The 23,212-nt window shown below is 39.0% G+C and overlaps 1 protein-coding gene across 2 annotated transcripts in view; it reads right to left on the reverse strand.

Annotated features, from left to right (window-relative positions):
• MAP3K20 (mitogen-activated protein kinase kinase kinase 20) overlaps positions 1 to 23,212 on the reverse strand; it is a gene marked incomplete at its 5' end in the record, with an annotated part of 211,727 nt that overhangs the window by 72,310 nt on the left and 116,205 nt on the right. Inside the window, one exon of one of the 2 annotated variants that reach the window (XM_082260670.1) lies at positions 8,513 to 9,503. The exons of the other annotated variant lie outside the window; for it this stretch is intronic. Within the exon in view, the coding sequence (XP_082116796.1) occupies positions 9,174 to 9,503 (330 nt within the window). The 3' untranslated portion in view covers positions 8,513 to 9,173. Of the gene's footprint in view, positions 1 to 8,512; positions 9,504 to 23,212 lie in introns of those variants that run through there. 2 annotated transcript variants of the gene reach the window in all.

A 23,212-nucleotide genomic window follows, 5' to 3' on the forward strand; every position in this document is an offset into this window, starting at 1 on the left:
GGTTGGTGGAAGAACAAGCCATAGTGGAATATTGCAATATTTACAGACACTTATGTAAGTTGTTGTTAACACTGGATCAAGTAGTGGAATAGGCAGTGCATGGTTAATACTGCATTTATTTATGTGTTTTGAATGTACAGTATGTCTATTAGCTGTAGTGCGGCTCTGTTTACACACACAATCCCGCAAGGAGAGCCTGTACTGCTCACAGCTTGTTGTGTGTTTCTGGAGATGACAGTACCTCTATAAACATGCAATATACACCTTAGTGTCAGGGCAAGACACATCCGAATGTAAGTGCATTTTGTTTTTAGTGGTTTTATATAAATAAAAGGATTTTACACTATGCAGCATCTGTTTGTTCTCTGTAGATGATCTAGAGCAAGGGTCTCTTTCCACGCAAAGGGACAGTTTACTGTCCTTCAGGTTTTTTAGTGGCCGGTGGAAACAAGAAATGCCACATCATTGGTTTTAATGTGAGGAATATTGCCTTTTTGATGCTATCAGTGAGAGGAATGGTGTCCCATTATTGGTGTCAGTGGAAGGAATAGTGCCTTTTTGATGCTATCAGTGAGAGGAATGGTATCCCATCATTGGTGTCAGTGGAAGGAATAGTGCCTTTTTGATGCGATCAGTGAGAGTAATGGTGTCAGTGGAAGGAATAGTGCCTTATTGGTGCTATCAGTGAGAGGAATGGTGTCCCATCATTGATGTAAGTGGAAGGAATAGTGCCCCTTTGATGCTGTCAGTAAGAGGAATGGTTTCCCATCATTGGTGTTAGTAGGAGGGGTGGTGCCCCAAGGGCCAGATGAAGGCAAGCAAAGAGCCACATCTGGCCTCCGGGCCGTAATTTGGAGACCCCTGGTCTAGAGCAGTGGTCTCCAAATGATGGCCCTTTGCTTGCCTTTATCTGGCCCTTGGGGCACTATTCCACCAATTATGAGGCACAGTTTCCTCTAATGACATCATCAATGGAGCACTTCTCCTCCCATTAAAACAAATGATGGGGCACTGATGACAAAGCATTTTCTACTCCCACTGGCCACAGCCCCCCCCCCCCCCCCACTCAAAGCCTGAAGGACAGCAAACTGGCCTTTTGCTTAGAAAGTTGGGAGACTCCTGGTTTAGAGGTAAGAGAGGGTGGATTTGAGGAGGAAAATTAACCGAGTTAACCAATTATTGGGTGGAATAAGCAGATTGTAATACATGATACAAAACTAAAGTTTACTGCTAATGTTTGGTGAATAGCTAGTGTTTGTGGTCGAGGAGATCACAAAATGGACACACAGATTGCAGATATCTTTTGGCTCACAAGCGCTTTTTCCAGGGTGAACTGTTTGCACATGAATTGTGTTGCACCTGAGCTTGTTTAACTATATTAGGCACATTCCTCATTGAAATGCACTAGACACGTTTTTGCATATATGACTTTGATTGAACATGACACTTTAATTTAAGAAATTAAAGCACTGGACACTATGAATTTTTTCATGCAATGTTTTTTTTTTTTTGAATGGTATTTGTAATATTTGTACATTGTTTTTCCAGTTTTTTTGGGACAATTTACAATTTGGGCTATTTGTTTTTTGCACAATGTTCAGTACATTACAGAGGGGTTGATTTACTAAAACTAGAGAGTGCAAAATCTGGTGCAGCTCTGCATGGTAGCCAATCAGCTTCTAACTTCAGCTTGTTCAATTGAGCTTTGACAAACAAACTGGAAGCTGATCAGTTTCTATGCAGAGCTGTACCAGATTTTATACTCTCCACTTTTAGTAAATCTACCCCACGGTGTATTATATTGTTGGGTATTGCTAAAAGAGGACAGTACAGCCACCATTTATAAGTTCTAGTGAGTGTTGTCACCCTAGGACACAAAGTGAGTTACTGGTATGATTACCAGGTGAAAATAAAGCCTAAAGTGATTGTAAAGTCTCATTTTTTTTGGTTTTGCACAGGGCAGCCCAGATCTGAGTTCCTGGCTGGAGCTCCTAGCCCCTCCCTTCTGTTGGGTGCCCCCACAGCAAGCAGCATGCTATGAGGGCACCCAAGCCAAGCTGCAGCTCAGTGTATCTATTCAGACATGGAGCTGCAATTTGGCCCCCCTTCTCTCTCTTTTGATTGGCTAACGGAGTTCGATTGACAGCAGTGGGGGCCAATGGGACTGCTGCTGTGTCTCAGCCAATCAGGAGAGAAAGTCCCGGACGGCTGAGGCATTTGGGGACTTCGCTAGATAGAGAGGGCGCTCAGGTAAGTACTAGGTGGGCTGAGGGTGGCTGCTGCACACAGAAGGCTTTTTATCTTAATGCATAGAATCGAATAAGATAAAAAAAAACTGACTTTATAACCAATTTAAACTGTTTGGAAAAAAGAAAACTAATGTAGCCACCACATCTAAGGACTGGTAAGCTGCAATATATTATATATTTGTTCTTGAATATAGATATACATTACAGTTGTTCTAAAGCCATAATGTTTTTTTTTTTTAACCTAATGCATTACCTGCTTTAGGTTAAAAACCATCTACATCTTGTCCCCCCCCCCACCCAGAATACTGTTTTACCTTTATTGATCCAGCACTGTGCCCATCTGCAGCAGCTCAATAGATGCACAAAGGCCGGCTCAGGAGCAAGCCTACAGGTGTGCCACCATAGAAAGTGGCTTCCTATGGTGGCGCACTGAGAATAGGAGCAGCCAGGAGCCCTGGTGGGGGACCCAAAAAGAGGTGGTTTAGGACCGCTCTGCACAATACAGTTAAGTATAACTACTTTAAAAAAAAAAAGCCTTTACAACTTCTTTAAGTAGTTTATTTATCAATGAGTTGACCAAAGATTCATACAACTTTCACCCAAGATTTGCTAATTTTCTAATAAAATATTGTGTGAAAAATTAAAGTTATTATGAAGGATTTAAAAAAAAAACAAACAAACATCCTTATACTTACCTACTCTCTGCAATGGAATTGCACAGAGCGGCCCTGAACCTACTCTTTGCGGGTCCCCCACTGGCGCTACTGTCCAGTGCCCCCAGGGGAAGCCATTTCCCATGGGGCATTTGTGCATGCTCGCTCCCGAGCCCTGCTGCGTCCATTGACACAGACAGCGGGGCTCATCCTTTCCACCGCTCCCTTGTCGCTGGTTTTGATTGATAGCCTTGGGAGCCAATAGCTTATGGTGTCCCAGCAAAGTCAGTGAGACACGGAAGTGGGGGAAAGAAGAGCTGCAGATGTGCACAGTGCTGGATCCAATGAAGGGTTAGGTATATAAGAAAGGGGGGGGGGCAAAACAAATGCCTAAATAATTTTTACCTTAATGCAAGGGATGATTTCAAGTAAAAAAAAAAAAAAAATGAATAGGATTTAAAGCCATTTTAATTTTCGGTGAAAGCTGGGTGAATCTTGTATGAAAACATTGATCAAAACCTTAAGACTCTAGCCCAAAACATCCTTGGACTTTACATTAAATACAGGCATAATTTGCATAATATTGGTGCACTAGACTCATCTGTCCTAATGCTGTTAACTTGCACTACAGAAGTGATTTTTTATACTCTATCCTACTGCCGGACTACATTTATTGTTCTGGCATTCCTCTTCTGTCATTCAAACTAAGCTGTGACAATTGGATTTTGTGATGTCAGCAGGTGGTGATGTCAGAAAGGAAAGTGGCAGAGGAACGATGGCTCCGCAGATATACGTAGCTATGTATACAATAATTGCTCTAATGTGAAGTTTTCATTTACATAGTCCAAGGTTACTTATTATGTATTCTTGAAAATGAAAAGATCATAGGGTCATAGACCATTACTTCCGTATTGCCATTGGTTCCAATTCCTATACATGTGATATATTCATTATAATGCGCCACGTTTAGCTGCACTCTGGAGACAGTAATCCTTCTAATGACAGTAAATTGCTTTGTTCTGTAATACTGAAACCGTGGATAATCTTCTATTACTAATACAACCAGAATAAATATGCTCTCTTCAATTTTAAGCAATGTAGAAATTCATTAAGAGCATTGAAGCTGCCTGATTACAGAAATACAATGCTTAAATATGCTGTAATTCCTCTTAATACGGCATGACAGATCCGTGGATTGAAATGTGTTGATGAATCCCATTTTAACACGGATGGCTCAATACAAGACAATTGCTAGAGGAATGTATCAAAAGAACATAATCTGTATTGCCAGGACCTGCGGCTCTTAATTGCTGTGAAGCAGACAAGCTTAAAATATTGAATGTTATTATTGAACAAAACGTGAAAGGAATTAAAATAATTGTGATCAGTTATGGCCTTCTTCAGAATTTCCCTGCACTGATAACACGGTGTAGACAGACTGCAGACCCCTTTTCATCACTGGTCACAGTTGCCTACCATTTATGCCAAACACATAACAGTGCTTCCTTTAATCATTGACCTATGCCACGGCAAATCGTTTTTTTTTTGTTTTTGTTTTTTTTTTCCAAAACGGTTGAAATTCAGGGAACAAGGCTCGTAGTTGCAGTGTGGCCCCATTGAACTCAATAAGCAAGTTTGACAGGCAGTGTCACCTGTCAAACTCTGTACTGAGTTAAAAATGCAGCAGCTGAGTGGGCAGCTGGGGGGTGTTAAAACTGCAAGTCAGCTGCCTTCTTTTTGCCCCCCCCCCCCGGTCACCCATTTGAAAGAGCCCTAATACTTCCCTCTCTCCCCATTCCAGCAGGCTTCAACCGTGCTCTACAACCAGTCCCCCAAAGCCTCTTCCTTAAGCTATTCCAGACAGTGGTTGCATTCTGATGCCATCATGTACAATGAAAGATCAACAGTCCTGCATTGTACGTAGGACAGTGAGGGCTTGCCCACAACCTGGAATGCCTGGGAGAAGAAAAGAACACTGAAATTCTTGCCAGAAGAGGAAGGAATGAGGTAAGCAGTACAAATTATAATCCCCCTGGCCTTTATTTTTAATTGTATTTCTATAAACTTTTTTTTTCCTGGAGCACTTAGGAGGTAAGGCAAACAAATTTCCAATTGAACCAATTACCTTACCAGCATGATTTTGGAGTGTAGGAGGAAACCTCAATAAGTGGAGAAAGCCAGGCAAGCGCAGGGAGAACATGCAAACTCCATGCAAATATCGTTCTGGTTGTGACTTAATGAGTCTTTGCAGTGCAGAGAGACCCCACTGTAAGTGTATTCTTTTTTTAAAATCCCACAGTTTAGCTCTAACCACCCATTTATTAGTATTTAAAATATACATACAGTGGGGATCGAAAGTTTGGGCACCCCAGGTAAAATGTTGTATTAATGTGCATAAAGAAGCCAAGGAAAGATGGAAAAATCTCCAAAGGCATCAAATTACAGATTAGTCATTCTTATAATATGTCAACAAAAGTTAGATTTTATTTCCATCATTTACACTTTCAAAATAACAGAAAACAAAAAAATGGCGTCTGCCAAAGTTTGGGCACCCTGCAGAGTTACTATTTTGTACTGCCCCCTTTGGCAAGTATCACAGCTTGTAAATGCTTTTTGTAGCCAGCCAAGAGTCTTTTAATTCTTTCAATTCTTGTTTGAGGTATCTTTGCCCATTCTTCCTTACAAAAGTCTTCCAGTTCTTTGAGATTTCTGGGCTGTCTGTCACGCACTGCTCTTTTAAGGTCTATCCATAGATTTTCAATTATGTTGAGGTCAGGAGATTGTGAAGGCCATGGCAAAACCTTCAATTTAGGCCTCTTGATGTAATCCCCCGTGGATTTTGAGGTGCGTTTAGGATCATTATCCATTTGTAGAAGCCATCCTCTATTTAACTTACGCTTTTTCACAGATGGCATCAAGTTACCATCCAAAATTTGCTGAAATGTTATTGAATCCATTTTTCTTTCTACTCGTGAGATGTTCCCTGTGCCACTGGCTGCAATACAACCCCAAAGCATGATTGATCCACCCCCATGCTTAACAGTTGGACAGAGGTTCTTTTCATTCAATTCTGTGCCCCTTCTTCTCCAAACGTACCTTTGCTCATTCCGGCCAAAAAGTTCAATTTTAACCTCATCAGTCCACAGAACTTGTTTCCAAAATGCATCAGGCTTGTCTATATGTTAATTTGCAAAGTTCAAACGCTGATTTTTGTGGTGAGGACGTAGAAGAGGTTTTTTTCTGATGACTCTTCCATGAAGACCATATTTGTACAAGTATCTCTTTATAGTGGAATAGTGTACCACAACTCCAGTGTCTGCCAGATCTTTCTGGAGGGATCATGCAGTCAAACGTGGATTTTGAATTGTTTTTCTCACAATCCTGCGAGCTGTTCTGTCTGATATTCTTCTTGGTCTTCCAGATCTTTCTTTAACTTCCACTGTTCCTGATGACTGCCATTTCTTAATTACATTCCAAACAGAGGATATTGACATCTGAAAACGCTTTGCTATCTTCTTATAGCCTTCTCCAGCTTTGTGAGCGTCAACTATTTTCAGTTTCAGTTTTCTAGACAACTGCTTAGAAGATCCCATGGTGCTGATTGTTGGGGCAAGGTCAGAGGAGTCTGGGCATTTAAAACCTTTGAGATTGACATTGGTCTTCCCAGACGATGATTGAGAACAATCCATGACACTGGCAGGTCTCAGACTTGCAAAGGGGGCAGTGCATGCTATAAATTCTGCAGGGTGCCCAAACTTTTGCAGACGCCATTTTTATGTTTTCTGTAATTTTGAAAGTGTAAATGATGGAAATAAAATCTAACTTTCGTTGACATATTATAAGAATGACTAATCTGTAATTTGATACCTTTTGGAGATTTTTCCATCTTTCCTTGGCTTCTTTATGCACATTAATACAAATTTTTACCTGGGGTGCCCACATTTTCGATCCCCACTATATGTATCCAAAAATATGCTACTTTATTAATTTACCAAAATTAAAAAGAAAACTACACCAAAACTCTAACCACACATAGACATAGGTTAAAACATTGTATGGTGTTCACCTACACTATTACTACCATAATAGTATTAATATAATATATGCAAGATGATTAGTGCAATGTGGACATTTGTGATCAGGAGAAAAAGAGAGGCATTGTGCATTATATGTTTTTAACCTATACCTATGTGTGGTTTTCATTTTGCTAAAATAAAGTAACATTTTTGGATACAGTACAGTAAATTGTTGGAATGGTTTTCCCACTTTACCTTTTAATAAGTATTAAGGGGGTTAAGTTTAAACTAGGGTTATTTACGTTTTCCATAGCATTGTACCACTGACTCCCCTCCCCCATTAAGTACATACAACACATTTAGCATTTCGGGGGAACCTCTGGGGGAATATCCAGAATGGAGAAGGTTTGGGGGGTTCTAGTAGAAGGTAGACTAAGTAACAGCATGCAATGTCAAGCTGCAACTGTTAAAGCCGGCAAAATATTAGCATGCATAAGGAAGGGGATATATTCCAGAGATAAAGCTATAATCCTACCACTTTATAAAACCCTGAGAGTAGAGGAGAGGTGGTTTAACCTTAAGCTGTGTAAGGGGTTCTTCACTGTAAAGGCGGTGAGAATGTGGAACTCTCTTCCACAATTGGTGGTAGCTGCAGGGAAGTATGGCTACTTTTAAAAGACTCTTGGACGTGCATCTCACAGAACCCAACATTCAGGGTTATGGGAAATGATCAGCCCACTGACACACACACACACACACCTGTACAGGTTGAACTGGATGGACTGATGTCTTTATTCAACCTCAACTACTATGTAACTATATGTGGAATTTGAGAGGCCATTTGACCTCGAGGGTCATAATGAGTTTTTTTGTAAAATGTACATGTGTAAATAGCTCAACTTTCTGTTAATATATTGAATATAAAACTAAAACCAATTAATTTTGAAAGTGTGGAAGAACGGGGTAGGAGAAAAGTGTTTTTTATTATGACCGAAGAAGTTAAATAATAGCTATAGTACTATGACTATATAGTGACACCATGATGATAATCTTCCAGCACACATTTGAATGTACACAATCCAAAAGGCAGAGATAAAAAATATATCTTCCAGCAGAAACTGGTCATAAAGTGCATAAATACCAAATGCCACTGTCTACAATTCAAATGTTGTGCATGCTTTTCTTGGTTATACTTTAAGTGGAGTGCCAGCCACATTTTTTTTTTTTTTTTTTTTTGATAGAGTGGTTGGTGGTTGAGGTTGGATTCACCCTCAGTTCCTGCTTCAGTGACAGCTGACCATTAGTAGAAACGTGAGGGGAAATTCAATATTTTACAGTTGTGGACGGAACAGGTGGGCAGGGAGAACTTACTTATAAGGATATCTGTTTTGGTCACAACTGTCAATGGTTGGAGTTTCTATCTCTAGGCGGAGATTTCCTCTTACGGTCAAATCTCCTGGACGTAAGCTCTCAGTGTGGACACAAACAAAAAACCCAACAGATCTAGCCCGATTTAAAACTAGCTTTGTCTTTGGTTTCTATTTAATTTAATTTCTTGGTTTAATGTTCTTAGCACTCAGTATAACAAAGGCCCTTACATTTCTGCAAATTACTTTATTTATATATGGCTTATTTCAAGAATATTTAATAGTATGTACAATTCACAGACTGTTTTACCAACTATGCAAGTGTATTAGAAACACAAAGGACACCCCCTTAAAAAAAGAATATCACAAAACGGATTAAATTCACCCTTGTCGGATCAATAAATGAGCATTTTTTGGTGTCGATACCAGACAATAAATATATATTGCTCAATGCAGGTGTTAATAAAGCAACAGTCCTATCATGATAACAAATCGTCCAATTTCAGCAGGCTATTCATGTAGAGTAAATAAAACTACAGCAGAAAATGAAATCAAGTAAAAGTGTTGTGAACTAGGGGGTGTTTCCATACACAGAAAAAATACATTTATACAATGCCAAAAAAAACTGTAAAAACCTTCAAAACTGGGCATCACAAACATTAAAACAAACCATACTGAATGATATATTTTTGTTCTCAGGAAATGACACAATTTGTTTCAAGTTCATAAACACAACTACATTAAAATGACAAATGACCTAGAAAGTGTGTCTACAATAGCAGATATATTACAAAGGTCAAACAATTTAGGCCTTGTGCTTCACACATGATATAAAGTTCAAAGAAATAAAAATAGTTTGGCTTCATCTTCTCCAATAGACTTGACTGTTCATTCGCTGCTATCATCTGACCAATCAAAATCACTGAAGCCGACAGCCATGTTGATCTTCTTGCCTTTCCTGACTGATGTGGTTTTGGAGGAGTTCTGCTTGGCTTGCATGTTTATTTGAATCCCAGAATGCAGGACGGGTCCCACATCGCCCATGTCGAACATATTCCCGAAGCCCTTCATCATGGCCTGCAGGCTTTTGTTCACGCCATCTACCTCCCCGTTACTGGTGGCTGTGATCTGACATGACATCTCAGCACTGTTTGACTCCTCTGTTTTAGATTCAAAGAAACACTTCTGAGAGAGCCTCGCAGTAACAGGAAAGTAAAGCTATTAAAAAGGAGGAAAGGACAGAGGCAAAAAAAAAAAAGGAAAGTTAGAATCAATTTAAATCAAAGGATCCATAAAAAACAGGATTAGTTGGCCATAAATGAAAGTAAAATGATTAGTGATTTAAACATGTAAGCCAAGTAGGACTTGATCAGAGCCAACCTTTTATTGTGTGTGTGTGTAATTTTTTTTTTTTTTTTCGCCATTTCAGAGGTGATTTTGGAATAGAAGAAAAGAAAGCTTTGAAAATATATATACATAAAAGAATATCAGAAGTATAGAGTGTAAATAAAATGAGAAAAAGAATGCCATCAAAGAGGTCCTGCTTCATTACCATTACTTTAGAAGTTTTAATCAACACCCATCAGTCAATAATGGCCCAGCTTATCAAACACAATGTTTTCATGTCAAACAGTTGAAGCTTTCATAATTTCCAACTCCCCATCTGGGACTTATAGGGCTCATGTGCACACAGACTAGGTTGACCGCCGGCTATGGGAAACCGCAAAACGCTGCAAAATTGCGCCGGCAGTCAAAGCATTTCTATCCTGAATGTGATTCTTCCATGTTCAGGAGAGGGAGATTGAACCTCCCCTAACCGCAATAGCTTCCAAATTCTTGCAAAAGCCTATGATTGCATAGACACACAGGCTTTAATAGAGTGGAGTTTAGGAGTTTTGGCAAAAAAACACCAAAAGCTCCTAAACTCAAATTTAGAAGCTGTAGTGTTCATGAGCCCTAAGGCTGTCAAATGGCAATTTTACTGCTAGCACCACACTACCACCTGCAGAATCACCCAAAAGAGGCTTCCACTTACCTTTAGGAAAATGCTCCGTTGTTGGCCTGGAGCTCTGCTGAGTCTCCTTTGCTAGTGACATCTTCCTGGTCTGGTTAGTAAGTGATTGTATTAGAATAGTGGTTAATTAGGGATCCAGTCACTGGGGAGTTGCAGCTAGTGACAGTATTCCTGTGTGACATCAGTGTTAGAGTTAGTCAGGATTAAGTATTATTTTCTTCCCTTCTGTCTAGTGAAACCCTAGGATGGCAAGTGAGGGGAAATATCTCTAATGGAGCCCTGAATAGCAGTGTGAGTTCTAATCCTTCACCGCTCTAAGTAAAAACTAAAATAATTTTTGCTGGACATACACTTTAACCACTTGCCGCCCGCCCGCCGCAGAATATTGCGGCAGGCTGGCTCGGCTGCGCGAACCTGTACAGTGATCCGCGGGAGCAATCCTGGCGGTGCGGGCGCCCCCATTAGCCAGCGGGGAAGCTGATTCACGGGGCAGGTGGCTGCGATTGCCACTGGGCACCCGCGATCACTCCTCGTGGAGAAAGAACAGTGGTCTGCTGTTGTAAACACAGCAGACCGTTATTCTCCCAGGAATCAGAACAGAGCGCCTGTGATCCTCCTATTTAGGATCACAGGTCTGTGTTGATTCTACAAGCCCATCCCCCTCACAGTTATAAAACACCCCCTAGGCTGTCAGTTAGGGGTCAGATCTGTCCATCGCAATGTCGCATTCCCAATAAAAATCGCTGATCGCCGCCATTGCTAGTTTGTAGCAGAATAGAAATTGGCCTAAAATGATGAAAAAAATTGATTTTTACATTTTTTTAAATTGTGAAAGTTATATAACAGAATGTGAAAAATATATTTTTTTTCCAGAATTGTCTTTTTGTTTATAGCGCAAAAAATAAAAAAATTGCACAGGTAATCAAATACCACCAAAAGAAAGCACTATTTGTGGGGGAAAAAAAGGACATCTATTTTTTTTTGGGTACAGTGTCGCGCGAGTATTGGTTAAGTGAGCAATGGAGACAACAGCTTTAGAAAAACGAATGGAACATCACTGTAAAGACCTGCCCATGCAGTGCTCCAAGGGTAATAATTAGGGCTGTGTAATCCCCTAAAAGCAAAGAAACAACTATCTCCAATATGCCATACATCTTGAATGTGTGTATTGTGCGATCAGTTGCAGTACTTTGCTTAGTACACACCAGCATTCACATAAGCCCCTGCTTATCAAACTAGCTTACAGATGAATCCCTCAACCAATGGTGGTAGTTTGAACCACTACCCCTAATAAACATGCTAACCGCTATGACACCATGCTGCTAGAGCATGGTGTCATAGCACTAAGGAAACACGAACAGTACATTGACTTATGGAGTGACAGGGAAGCACAGGGGAGGTTATAAGTGGGTTGGTGAATGGAATAGTAAAATACTTTGATACTTTGCTTTAATGGGAAAATTACTCTCCTCAAAGTGTACGTATACTTAAAAGGTAACATAAAACTCAGTTAAAGCCTCTGTTGTAATGGATAATAGACAAACAGAAGGTGTGGAATAAAAGGCTTGCAGAAAATGTTGATTCAAGCTTCCTCCATCGGAGCTCCTATCACTTATTGCCCAAACATTTGGTCATGGGATCTCTCCTAAAAGGAATGAAAAGCCAATCTAATCTCTGACCCTCAATTTCAGGCTTTTAGATTTACAGCGCTAGTATTTCATTTAGATATATAGAACAATATTAATGGTGAATATATAAATGTAACACACATATTTCCAAAACAATATAAAAATGTATAAAATTCTTATGTATATGTGTCCAATAAAGTGCAAGGTGATAAATATAAATAAAAACCAGCGGTATAGTGCAAGAATTGTATCAAACAGTCCTTAAATATTGTGTCCAAATAAAGTGCTCAGGTGCAGAAACCGATCGATCAAAACTGTGCTCATGTGAGTGACCAGGCCCTCTAGGTTCCCTACTCACTCCTACTTACTCCTGGAATTATTCTCATCATAAGCTGGGTTGCCAAAACCATCTATGATTCAATCAAGCGTCCGAGACTCTTATCTGTGGTGAGTAGGGAACCTAAAGGGCCTGGTCGCTCACATGAGCACAGTTTTGATCGATCGGTTTCTGCACCTGAGCACTTTATTTGGACACAATATTTAAGGACTGTTTGATACAATTCTTGCACTATACCGCTGGTTTTTATTTATATTTATCACCTTGCACTTTATTGGACACATATACATAAGAATTTTATACATTTTTATATTGTTTTGGAAATATATGTGTGTTACATTTATATATTCACCATTAATATTGTTATATATATCTATATGAAATACTAGCGCTGTTTTAATTTTACTTCACCATTGTTTCTAAGATTTACTTAGATGCACAGCAGCTGTATTAATTTGTTTTTGCACTAATACTGAGTTATTTTTAGCACCAGCAGCGCGGGTTTTAATTTTATCTATTTCATATTTTAGATTTACAAGCAGCACTGGAGGCAACCAAAGTTTCATTCTCTCTAGAAAAGGTAGGAATTTCAGACATTGATACCGTTTACTGTATTTATCTAACCAGCAAGCCTATTAATATTTAAATTAAATGGACCACTTTCATGGCGATGTAAATAGATGAAATAAATAACTTGCTGTATTCACTTTATGCTATTTCTTACACGGAGTTTCAACAGTTATATCTAATCCTAATTTGAAATTCTTAACCATTATAAAGTTCCAATTTACTCAGTATTCTGGTCTTCATTACACTTAAAAGAAAAGTATGGCCGAAGCTTTTTTGGCCATATTTCTCTTTTGAGTCACAGGAGTGCACTTACTTTTGCACTCCGGTGACGCATCACAGAGGCAATTCATGCTCTGGAAGGACTCTGACAATATTGTCAGGAGCCTACCAGATGGCTGATTGGCAGCTGTCTCCGCCTCTTTGCATGCTGCTGAGAGCTGGAGACAGTTACTCCTGTCCCCACTCCAGCCTGGCGCTCCAGAGCTGGAGGGGCAGAGCAGAGAGTGGCGGCTGACAGTCATAGCTCTCTGCTCAAAGAGGACTGAGAACTGAGTGATCAGCAGTCATGCGATTACTCAGTTCTCAGACTTCGAGCCAATAGGGGACATCTGCAGTGCAGAGAGGCAAGTGTACAGGTTTGATATATTTTTAGATACCATACTGCTTTATTGATGTTCTGAAAAGCAGGGAGAAAAGTCAGCCACATCTACTGGTAAAACCAGCACACATTTAACCCTTTCATTTCCCCTAGAGGTTAACCCCTTCCCAGCCAGTGTCATTAGTACAGTGACAGTGTATAGTATTAGCACTGATCACTGTATCAGTGTCATTGGTGATGTCAGTGGCAGTCAGTTCCCACCCAGTGTCAGATTGCTTCATGGCCCCACTATAAGTTGCTGATCACTGCCATTACTAGTATAAAAAAATAAATAAATAAAAATTCCATTATACAGTATTTACCATCATTTGTAGATGCTATAATTTTCGCACAAACCAATCCATTTACACTTTACGTGATTTTTTTTTTTTTACCTGAGACAGAACGCATTTTGGCCTAAATTTATAAAGAAATGTGATGGTTTTTATTGGATAGGTTTTGTTGCAGAAAGTACAAAAATATTGTTTTTTTTTTAATTTTCCCATCTTTATTAGTTTATATGATAAAAAATAAAAACACCAGTGGTAATCTAATATCACCAAAAGAAAGCTCTAATTGTGTGAAAAAAAATGATATAAATATTGTTTGGCTACATCATTGCATGACTGCGCAATTACCAGTTAAAGTAGTGCGGTGCTAAATAGCAAAAATGGCCTAGTGATTAAGGGGGGTAAAACTTTCCGGAGCTGAAGTGGTTAAAGGCAGAAACTGAAAGACCTGTTTATTTGTCCTGCCTCCTCCCTGCCCTCTTTGCTTGGAACATCTGCAAATATGCTATCGTAGCAGTGATGCCAAGTAATGCAGGGGCTGTCACTACTCCGTAAACGGCTTGTTTTTTATGCAAAATAAAGGAGATGTAATTGCGCAGTGGCAAAATGGTGTGTTTTAAGGGCCACAATGCATATGTATGCATCCATAGATAGCTGAGGTTTCTATGCTGAGAGCGTGTGCACTCCTAACACAGTGACTGAGCTTTCATAGACAGCTTCTGCTCTCTAGTAAAGATAGGGAGTCAGTGGGATGGGTTCCTGATCATGTGACGACCAATTCAGCTTTGACATTAAGCCCCCATTCCCGCTGGTGCGATTTGTCATGTGATTTGACAATTCCAAATCACATGACAAGGTGCACGCACCCTACTTTTGCCAATGGAACCATTTATTTCGGCGTGACTCTAACTTTGCGGTGTCGCACCGATTTGAAAAAAAAATTCCTGCGCTATTTTTTTGCAATTTCAGGTGCGACTTGCATAAACATCTGTGCATGAGTTGGCACAAATGTCAGGCAAGTCGCACCTGCAATTGCACTGACCTGCAGCTTTGAAATCACGCTACTTCAAGTGAAGTAGCACAAATTAAAAGTCGCATTCAGTGTGAACAGGGGCCAATACTTAGAAGCCGATTGGTTATTATGCACAACTGCACCAAATTCTTTGTGCACCGGTTTTAGTAAATATCCCCCAGAGTAAATCTCTTCAGAAGTGTCTACATACAGTAGATGTCCCAAAATATAAACCATTTTGACATATTTTTATCTTTGGTCAGTTAAAACAGATAAAACAAACTAAAATGGAAAGCCGAGGCAAGCAAATACAGTGCTATATGGTACATGAAATAGTGTATTGTGCAATGGGTACTTTTAGCTGGGTTAGCTGACAAAATAGATGGTCAAGACAATTTTTGAGTAGGTTTTTTTTTTATTAATTACAAACAGGTGATAATACAGAAAACACATAACATGCAACAACTTCATGCAAGGCAGGCTCATGGATATTTAATAAAGCACTTAAAGTGTATATATATGTCAATCCAAAAGCAGGATATTGCAGTTTATCAATCCTTAGATTTTGTGGCTGCATTCGTTTTCATTTTTTTATTTTTTTTTATTTTCACCTTGTGAACTAGCGAGTGACACACTTCCTGTCTTAGGGTGGCTCCTCTATCTATGGAGGAGCAACAGAGACACCCTTTGAATAGGAGCAATGTCTGGAGAGGGTAGTGTTGAATGGCCTTTACATAAGTGACTAACAACCAACTTAAAGCCTAACTCCAGCCAACACTTTTTAAAGCAGGTACAGAAATATCTTTTCCCCTTTGAAGAGGTAGTATACTCAGATTTTAAATTTATACCTACAGGTAAGCCTATAATAAGGCATACCAGTAGGTAAAATAATATCTTCTAAACCTGCACGGTTTAGGAGATATTCACCCTGCATGCAGCCGCTGACACCAGCGGCGAATGCAATCTGAAGGCCCGGCTTATCTTGCCAGACTTTCAGAGCTCCTTGCCGGAATGTGAACTCCTGCTCGCATTTGCAGGAGTGACGTCATTGCGGCTCTGGCCACTCACAGCGCCGGAGCCGCCGAACCTGGAAGATACGCCGAGGGAACATGTCAGCTCCCTCAGAAGTGTCTGGACGACCATGTGGGTGCTTCATTCTAAGGTAAGTATTTCATAATGTGCTAGTATGCGATGCATACTAGCTTATTATGCCATTGTCCTGCAGGTGTTTCTTTTTTAACACAGGGGATACAACTGCTTTAAAATAAAGGTTTCACATAACTGAATAAAAGCTGACTATTGAAAGCAGCCCTGTCAGTAATAAATGGCGTGTCTCAGCCTTCTAACTGCCACTTCTGCTGCACAGCTTGCTTTTTTAAAAGGAAATTGCAAAAAAATAGCAGGGTCATCAGGTAAAAAAAATTTACAGGGGTGACCCAGAAAAACAAAGAAGTTAATGCTAGTGGCAGGCTGGATCATATATTTTACTTTTTATTTTGCCTTTAGTACCACAAAAGGCAGTTTGACTTTAAAGTGGTTGTATCCTCACAACATAAAAAAAAGAAACCCTGCAGGACAAAGGCTTAATGAGCTAGTATGCATTGCATACTAGCTCATTATGAAATACTTACCATAGAACGAAGCCCCGACGCGGTCGCCCAGAAAGCGCTGAGGGAGCCGTCATGTTCCCTCGGCGGCTCCGGCGCTGTGAGTGGCCGGAGCCGCGATGATGTCACTCCTGCGCATGCGCGCGGGAGTTTTCTTTCCGGGAAGGAGTCGGCAAAGAGCTCTGAAAATCCGCCGGAACTTCAGAGCGCATGCGTCGCTGCTGTCAGCGGCTGCATGCAGGGCGAATATCTCCTAAACCGTGCAGGTTTAGGAGATATTCATTTACCTACAGGTAAGCCTTATTATAGGCTTACCTGTAGGTAAAAGTTTAATGGCGGAGTATACTTCAGCTTTAAATTAGAATGAATTAAAATACATAATAAAAATCAACTATATAATCAGAGATATATTTGTATATATTTTATCAGCTCCAGACTTTGAAATGCAAGTGATATGTGTGCTTTGATACATATGAATACTTTTGTACACAATTTAAATTCATACTTCTATCTTGTATTTACACAAAAGATGCTTTATTAAATATCCCATCGCTTTCTCATTACACTATGAATACAGACATTACTATGTTTGTGATGCCAAAATACAAGTACATTAATTAGCAAATGCCACATTCAGACATTAATAGAAAAAAAATAAAAGTGAATAAATTTAATAACGTTTTCACACAATTTGGTTAAAAAAATGGAAGAGATATTTTCTGATAAGCTGCTGATAAACCAAATAGTTTTCACATTACTTGACTAAAAAACAACCATGGAAGAGATATAAAGCCAATTGTCATTATGAGAAATCATGTGATTAGAAATCCTCTCTCTCCCTTCTATATAATGTACATATATATATATACACACACTTTATTACTTTATACATTTTTTTGTACTTTACAATAGGAGTCTTTAAAACTGAAAACCTATTTACCAGGGCCCTTTTTGGGATTGCCATTGCTAAATTTGTCTTCTGAAAATGCAAATTACCATGCCAATCCAATAATTTAAGTACTTAAAGCTGAACTAATAGTTTATCCATCTATACATTCTTTAAAGTGTAAGTTCACATTTACAGATAATCTGTATATATATATATATATATATATATATATATATATATATATATGTATAATATCTTTACTTTAGCAAAATCAGCTGACCCAAAAAACTGATTTCCCCAAAACTGTAGGGTATACCTATATGTCTTTCATTTCTAAAGATGTTACGTGTTCCAATATATCACTGTCGGTTATATATATATATATATCATGGTTACTTGGCAATGGTTACCCAGGACTCACAGTTACAAGAACTTTTGTTATTTTTTATTTTTTTTTAGATGATTTTAATTACTTTAATTTATCAGATAATTTTTGGAATATCTATCAAAAATCATGATATGTTTGTGCCTTATAAATATAAGTGTATATACAAAAAAACATACTGATTCAGAAATGTTATAATCACAAACAAATATTGAAATCCTTTATTTTTTTTTTAAGTCAGGTGTGAATGTATTTTCCATTTTTTTTTTATTTTTTTATTATTTTTAATTATTATTTACCAAAAATTATATATGAAGAAATTTGCAGAAAACAACTGCTTAACTTTCTGCTTAAGATTTCCAAAAGAAAGAAGAAATTCTTGCAAAGCATATTTCTGTAAGTTTGCGGGTTTTATTTGTACAAACTTCCTATTGGTTGTGATAGGAATTTGTAATGGCACATGGAATCCTAATCAAGAATCCAGATTAAACCTTTTGAACTGCCAAAACGTTTTTTTTTTTATTTTTTTTATGGTTTTGAATAGAGTAGGGAAGTGTTAGGACCCCTGTCCAGCTTTTGATTGTTTTTGGTCTCTGCTAGGTAGATTCCCCGTAGCTATATGTCCTGGTGGCCACTGTCATTCAAACACAAAGTGATGGGAAATCCAAAATTTTACAGTTGTCAGCAGAACAAAAGGTAGGAGTAAATCTTCCAATGGAGACACTTGTTCCAGTGATAACTTTTTAAAACCAGAATTTTGCTCACTTTGGAGGTTGGTTTACTAAAAGCAAATCGGCTATTCAATTTGCAAGGGACTTTTAACTTTTCAAGTGAATGAAATGAGGTGAATCTCTGATGACTTGCATTATCCAACTGTGTGCAATCATTTTTTTTTCCATGATGGTATTGCTTTTTTTGCTCAGTGAAATTTCACGACATTCACTAAGCTAAGGGAAAATTCCCTTGCAAAGTTTACAGCCTATTTGCCTTTAAAATAATCTTCACTGCAAAATTGTGAATATTTACTTACTTTATTTATTCATGTGAAAAACAAAATACTGATCACTTTGAATATCCAATCATGTGCAGGTGCTTTTCACATGATTTGATATTTGACTGAGTATTCTCACAATTTTCTCAGTGCCAATGTTTAACCTCTTCACTAAATCACCTCTTTTTCTCTGTACTAGATACTGATTATTAGTGGGGACTGAGAATTGTCTGACAGCTTGGTCTCTGTGCTGGGTGTGTACAGCGTGCATGCTATCAGCACAGAAACATCAGCCATCCAGCGATTTATGTGTGCCATGTGGGCACCCTTTTGCCACTGCACATGTGTTATGTGAGATGCCACAGGTTAAAAATAAAATAGCAATAAATAAAAAGTCAATAAAATATAATATTATAATAAAAAGTCTAATTTTTATACTTTTTATACTACAGACCTAGACATTTAGTGGCCTATTTATCAAGCAGTAAGAGAGAAAATAGGCGCCGCTGAGTGTAGCAGATGTAACTTTATTACATGACAACAACATAAACTTACTTAGAAGTAGGTATATTTCCTCGTGGCTCTGGGGTCCCTCCAGAGGGAACCACCACGGACCAGGAAGGGACCCCAGAGCCACGAGGATATATACCTCCTTCTATGTAAGTTTATGTTGTTGTCATGTAATAAAGTTACATCTGCTACACTCAGTGGCGCCTATTTTCTCTCTTGCTTGCCAGCGGGACTTTGCTTCTGCCTGGTAGAGCTGCCCTCAGTGTTAGCGTGGCGCATCTGTGCACCCCAGAAGTCCAGTCATCTGTCTGGTTGCCCTTCTCCCATCAAGACTCTTGTATTGGGGACCCATCTCCCAGCGGAAGCGCCCAACAAACTATTTATCAAACACTGGTCATCACAGTCATACTGCTTTTCAGAAAACAAAATCTTCTGGCAGATTCACAATGTACAGCGCAGTGCTTTACAAATGTGGCCCTTGCTTGCTTTGGTATACTGTAGCATGCAAAAGCATATTCATTTTACTGAACAAGAAAAAATAAGTGCTGGAAAGAAGAAAGTCCAGTCATGTGACCTGTCAAAGACTTGTGACCAAGCGCTTTTCCCATCACAGACAGTTGCAGTGTTATGGAGAGACCCACCACTGAAGAGAAAGCAGCTCCAGGTGAGCACATTAGCCATCTATCCACAGCATAGCCAGGGTTTAGGGTAAGGTGCTAGCATAGCTCGCCTGCAGATACACAATCAAAAGAAATCCGGTGTAACGTGAGAATTACCTACCCCGTGAGAAAAACCTACCCCTCGTCACTTCCGGCCAGGAACAGCTGAGCAGCGCAGCAGTGCGCATGCTCACAGCCCCGGATACCTAATGGAAGAGCTGAGGATCAGACTAGTGCGCATGCGCACTAGTCTGAAATGATCTCGGTGTCCGTTAAAAAAACCTACAGACGCGGCGGTGACATAAAATAGCTGTGCTGCAATAGGAGTCATCTCCGCTCCTGTCCCGGTCACTTCCCTGATCTTGGCTAGTAAATATAAAAGCGGCTGGCGGCTCCGTGATTTATCTTTTCATACAGCCGCCGCCGCTTTTATATTTAGTAGCCGAGAGCAGGGAAGTGACCGGGACAGGAGCGGAGATGACTCATAGTGCAGCACAGCTGTTTTAATGTAACTGCTCGCGTTACACAGACTGCCGTGAACCGGAAGTGACGGGGGTAGGTTTTTCTCACGGGTAGGTAATTCTCACGGAACACCGGCATTCACTGCAACACTTCATCTTTATTGATCCTTCATGCAAAAGACATCACAGACAGCATGGGGTACAATAAAAGTTGACACGTTTCATGATGTGACTAATGCACACATATGAGGATATGAGTAAGTGCTAGAGCGCGAAACGCGTCAAATTTTACTGCACCCGCACTGTCTGTGATGTCTTTTGCATGAAGGATCAATAAAGGTAAAGCGTGTCAGCGAATTCCAGATATCTTTTGATTTTGCTATGCATAGAACCCTCCGGATACCGAGACCTGCATTTTATTAATGACTACAAAAAAATTAGGCACAGTGTGAGTTGCGGTCATCGCTCTCCTTTTGAAATAGGGCCCCAAGTCTGTAAATGTCAGTAAACAACCACTTGGCTTGATAAACTGGTATCTAAAAAGCACGTCCTACTTTTATTAGTCACACAGAAGTGCCGGTATGGTTATTAAAACAATTATCTGTCAAAATCCAACCCATGTATAACCACCTGAGTTCCACCTGCAGTACTGTTCACAACCCCATCAACTAACACAAAAAGCCCAAAAGATTAATAAAACCGCACTAGGAATCTCAGTATCAAAAACAAGCAGATGGATAACAAGTAAACCCACAAAAAAAGTAAAATGACATTAAGTTACACTGCACTTCTAAAATATACCAGAAAAGAAGATCGTAAAACATTGACATGTTGTTAGAATGCTGTTTGATATCACAGATAATTTGAGCTAGATTTTTTTTTTTTTTTGTACTTGGAAAACACACAGTTTTGCTAGTTCCATTCCCTTCAAGATCATTATGTGCCCAAAAAAGGGTTTACACCACTTAATTGGAATCTAGTCCATTTCTGAACACTCGACAATTTAATCCTGTGATGTGTTCTTGCTTCTCGCAAGTACATCCCTATTTATTCCCTTAAGCAAGGAACACAATGTGACTTGCCTTCTTTCAAGGATCTAGAAGCTGATACAGAGGTCACACATCACTACCAGCTGCCTGGCAGGTCAGCCAATTAATTTATAGTTATCCTGTAAAAGATTCTGAGATCTTTCTCTTGGCAGAACACTACAGAGTGATACTATCCCAATAAATGTCATTCTTGATCAGCTCAGCATGCACCATAACAAAAGCTATTAAAGGTGCAGTCCGGCCTGTACATTATTAATTTTTATTATCAGTCTTATAAATCAGATAAAGCATGATCTTGGATTTTCCTTCCAAGGTGTACAATATAAGAGACACACTTCTATTACAAACCCATTTTTCCATTCTGAAGTGCATCTCAATGTCGTCAACAGAAGATTGCTCTGTTAAGCTAATTTGGAGGTTCAAACAGCAATGAAAACAGACAAAGTGCAATAATCCCCAACAACCAATAAGATTTCAGTTTAGGGAAGCTTGCAAAGTGTTACCAACATTGCTTTTTCCTTGCTAAATAATTGTGCATGTATTTATTATTTATTCTATCTCAATATCGATGGGATTTTCAACCATTATAGACATTTGGGAAGGTTAAAGCACAGTACGTTGGTCTTCTAGTAGGAGCCTAAAAAATGAGTTTAGCTGTAAAAAACTTGCCCCAGTCTAACCTTGCGCCCCATTAAAAATCTACTATTATGATGAACCCATGTTTCTATGTTGTACTTTTGATTGTTACAGTTTACTGCTCCTTGTACCTGTTGAAGTTGTTGAATTTAACTGCTTGGAACAATGTATATGCACGACTTTCTATGTTGTATTGTATAAATTTCAATAAAAATTCATTGAAAGTAAAATCTACTATTAGTCCATTATAACGAAACATATTGTATTCTGGTAACTATGTAGTAATACTTGCAATGGTAGTATTAATATATGAATTCCTCTTTTATTTACAGATTTTTATTAAAATTGGTTTCCACATTTACAGGTAAGTCTAGCTGTCCAGCAAAACTGCAATTACAGGGTTGGGGGCAAACCAACCAGGGGTGTTTACAAAGGTTATCTTATACATGTTGTTTAAACTCTTTTCTAAAAGAAAAAAAATGTTGCTGCAACTTCTTGAAAAGAGTCAGCTGGAGACAGATTTTTGATTTTTTTCTTTGCTTATTTAAAGTCCATGACAAGTCCAGTCAAAAGGACATGCATTTTAGTTACACCCTGTCCACAGTGTGACAATGCAGATTTGCATTTCACTGCAGTTTAAAAAAACTTTGTTACCCTGTTAAAAGAACCTGGAAAAATTAGTGGATCTACTAGAAGCATCGAATAAAAAATAAAGCTATGTATAGGGAGAAAAAAGGTGTTTGTTTACAACCTCCACTCTCTAGTCCATTAATTTTTATGGAACAGGACTAAGCATGTGGGGACAGCAGGGGAGAAAGCCGTAGTGAAGCCTCGTAAAGAAAGCTGCATCTCCTTGCACCCCACAGCTGTCATATGTTGTCTGGGGGTATTTAAAATGGGGAAAATTTCAAATAAAGAGGACAGGGAGTGGGCTACATCAGTTTTAGCAACACTAAACGTATTCTTTACAAATTAAGTCCATGTAAAAATATTATGACTCTAAGATTATGATTTACAGTGCCTTGAAAAAGTATCCATACTCCTTACATTTTTCCACATTTTGTCATGTTACAACTATAAAAGTAAATCTATTTTTTTTTGGGGGGGGGGGGGGATTTAATGTGTTAGTGGCACATAATTGTGAAGTGGAAGGAAAATGATAAATGGTTTTCGACATTTTTTACAAATAAATATGTGAAAAGTGTGACGTGTATTTGTATTCAGCCCCCCTGAGTCAATACTTTGTATAACC

The sequence above is a fragment of the Pelophylax lessonae genome (genome assembly GCF_965119305.1).
Source record: "Pelophylax lessonae genome assembly, chromosome: 6".
Taxonomy (NCBI): domain Eukaryota; kingdom Metazoa; phylum Chordata; class Amphibia; order Anura; family Ranidae; genus Pelophylax; species Pelophylax lessonae.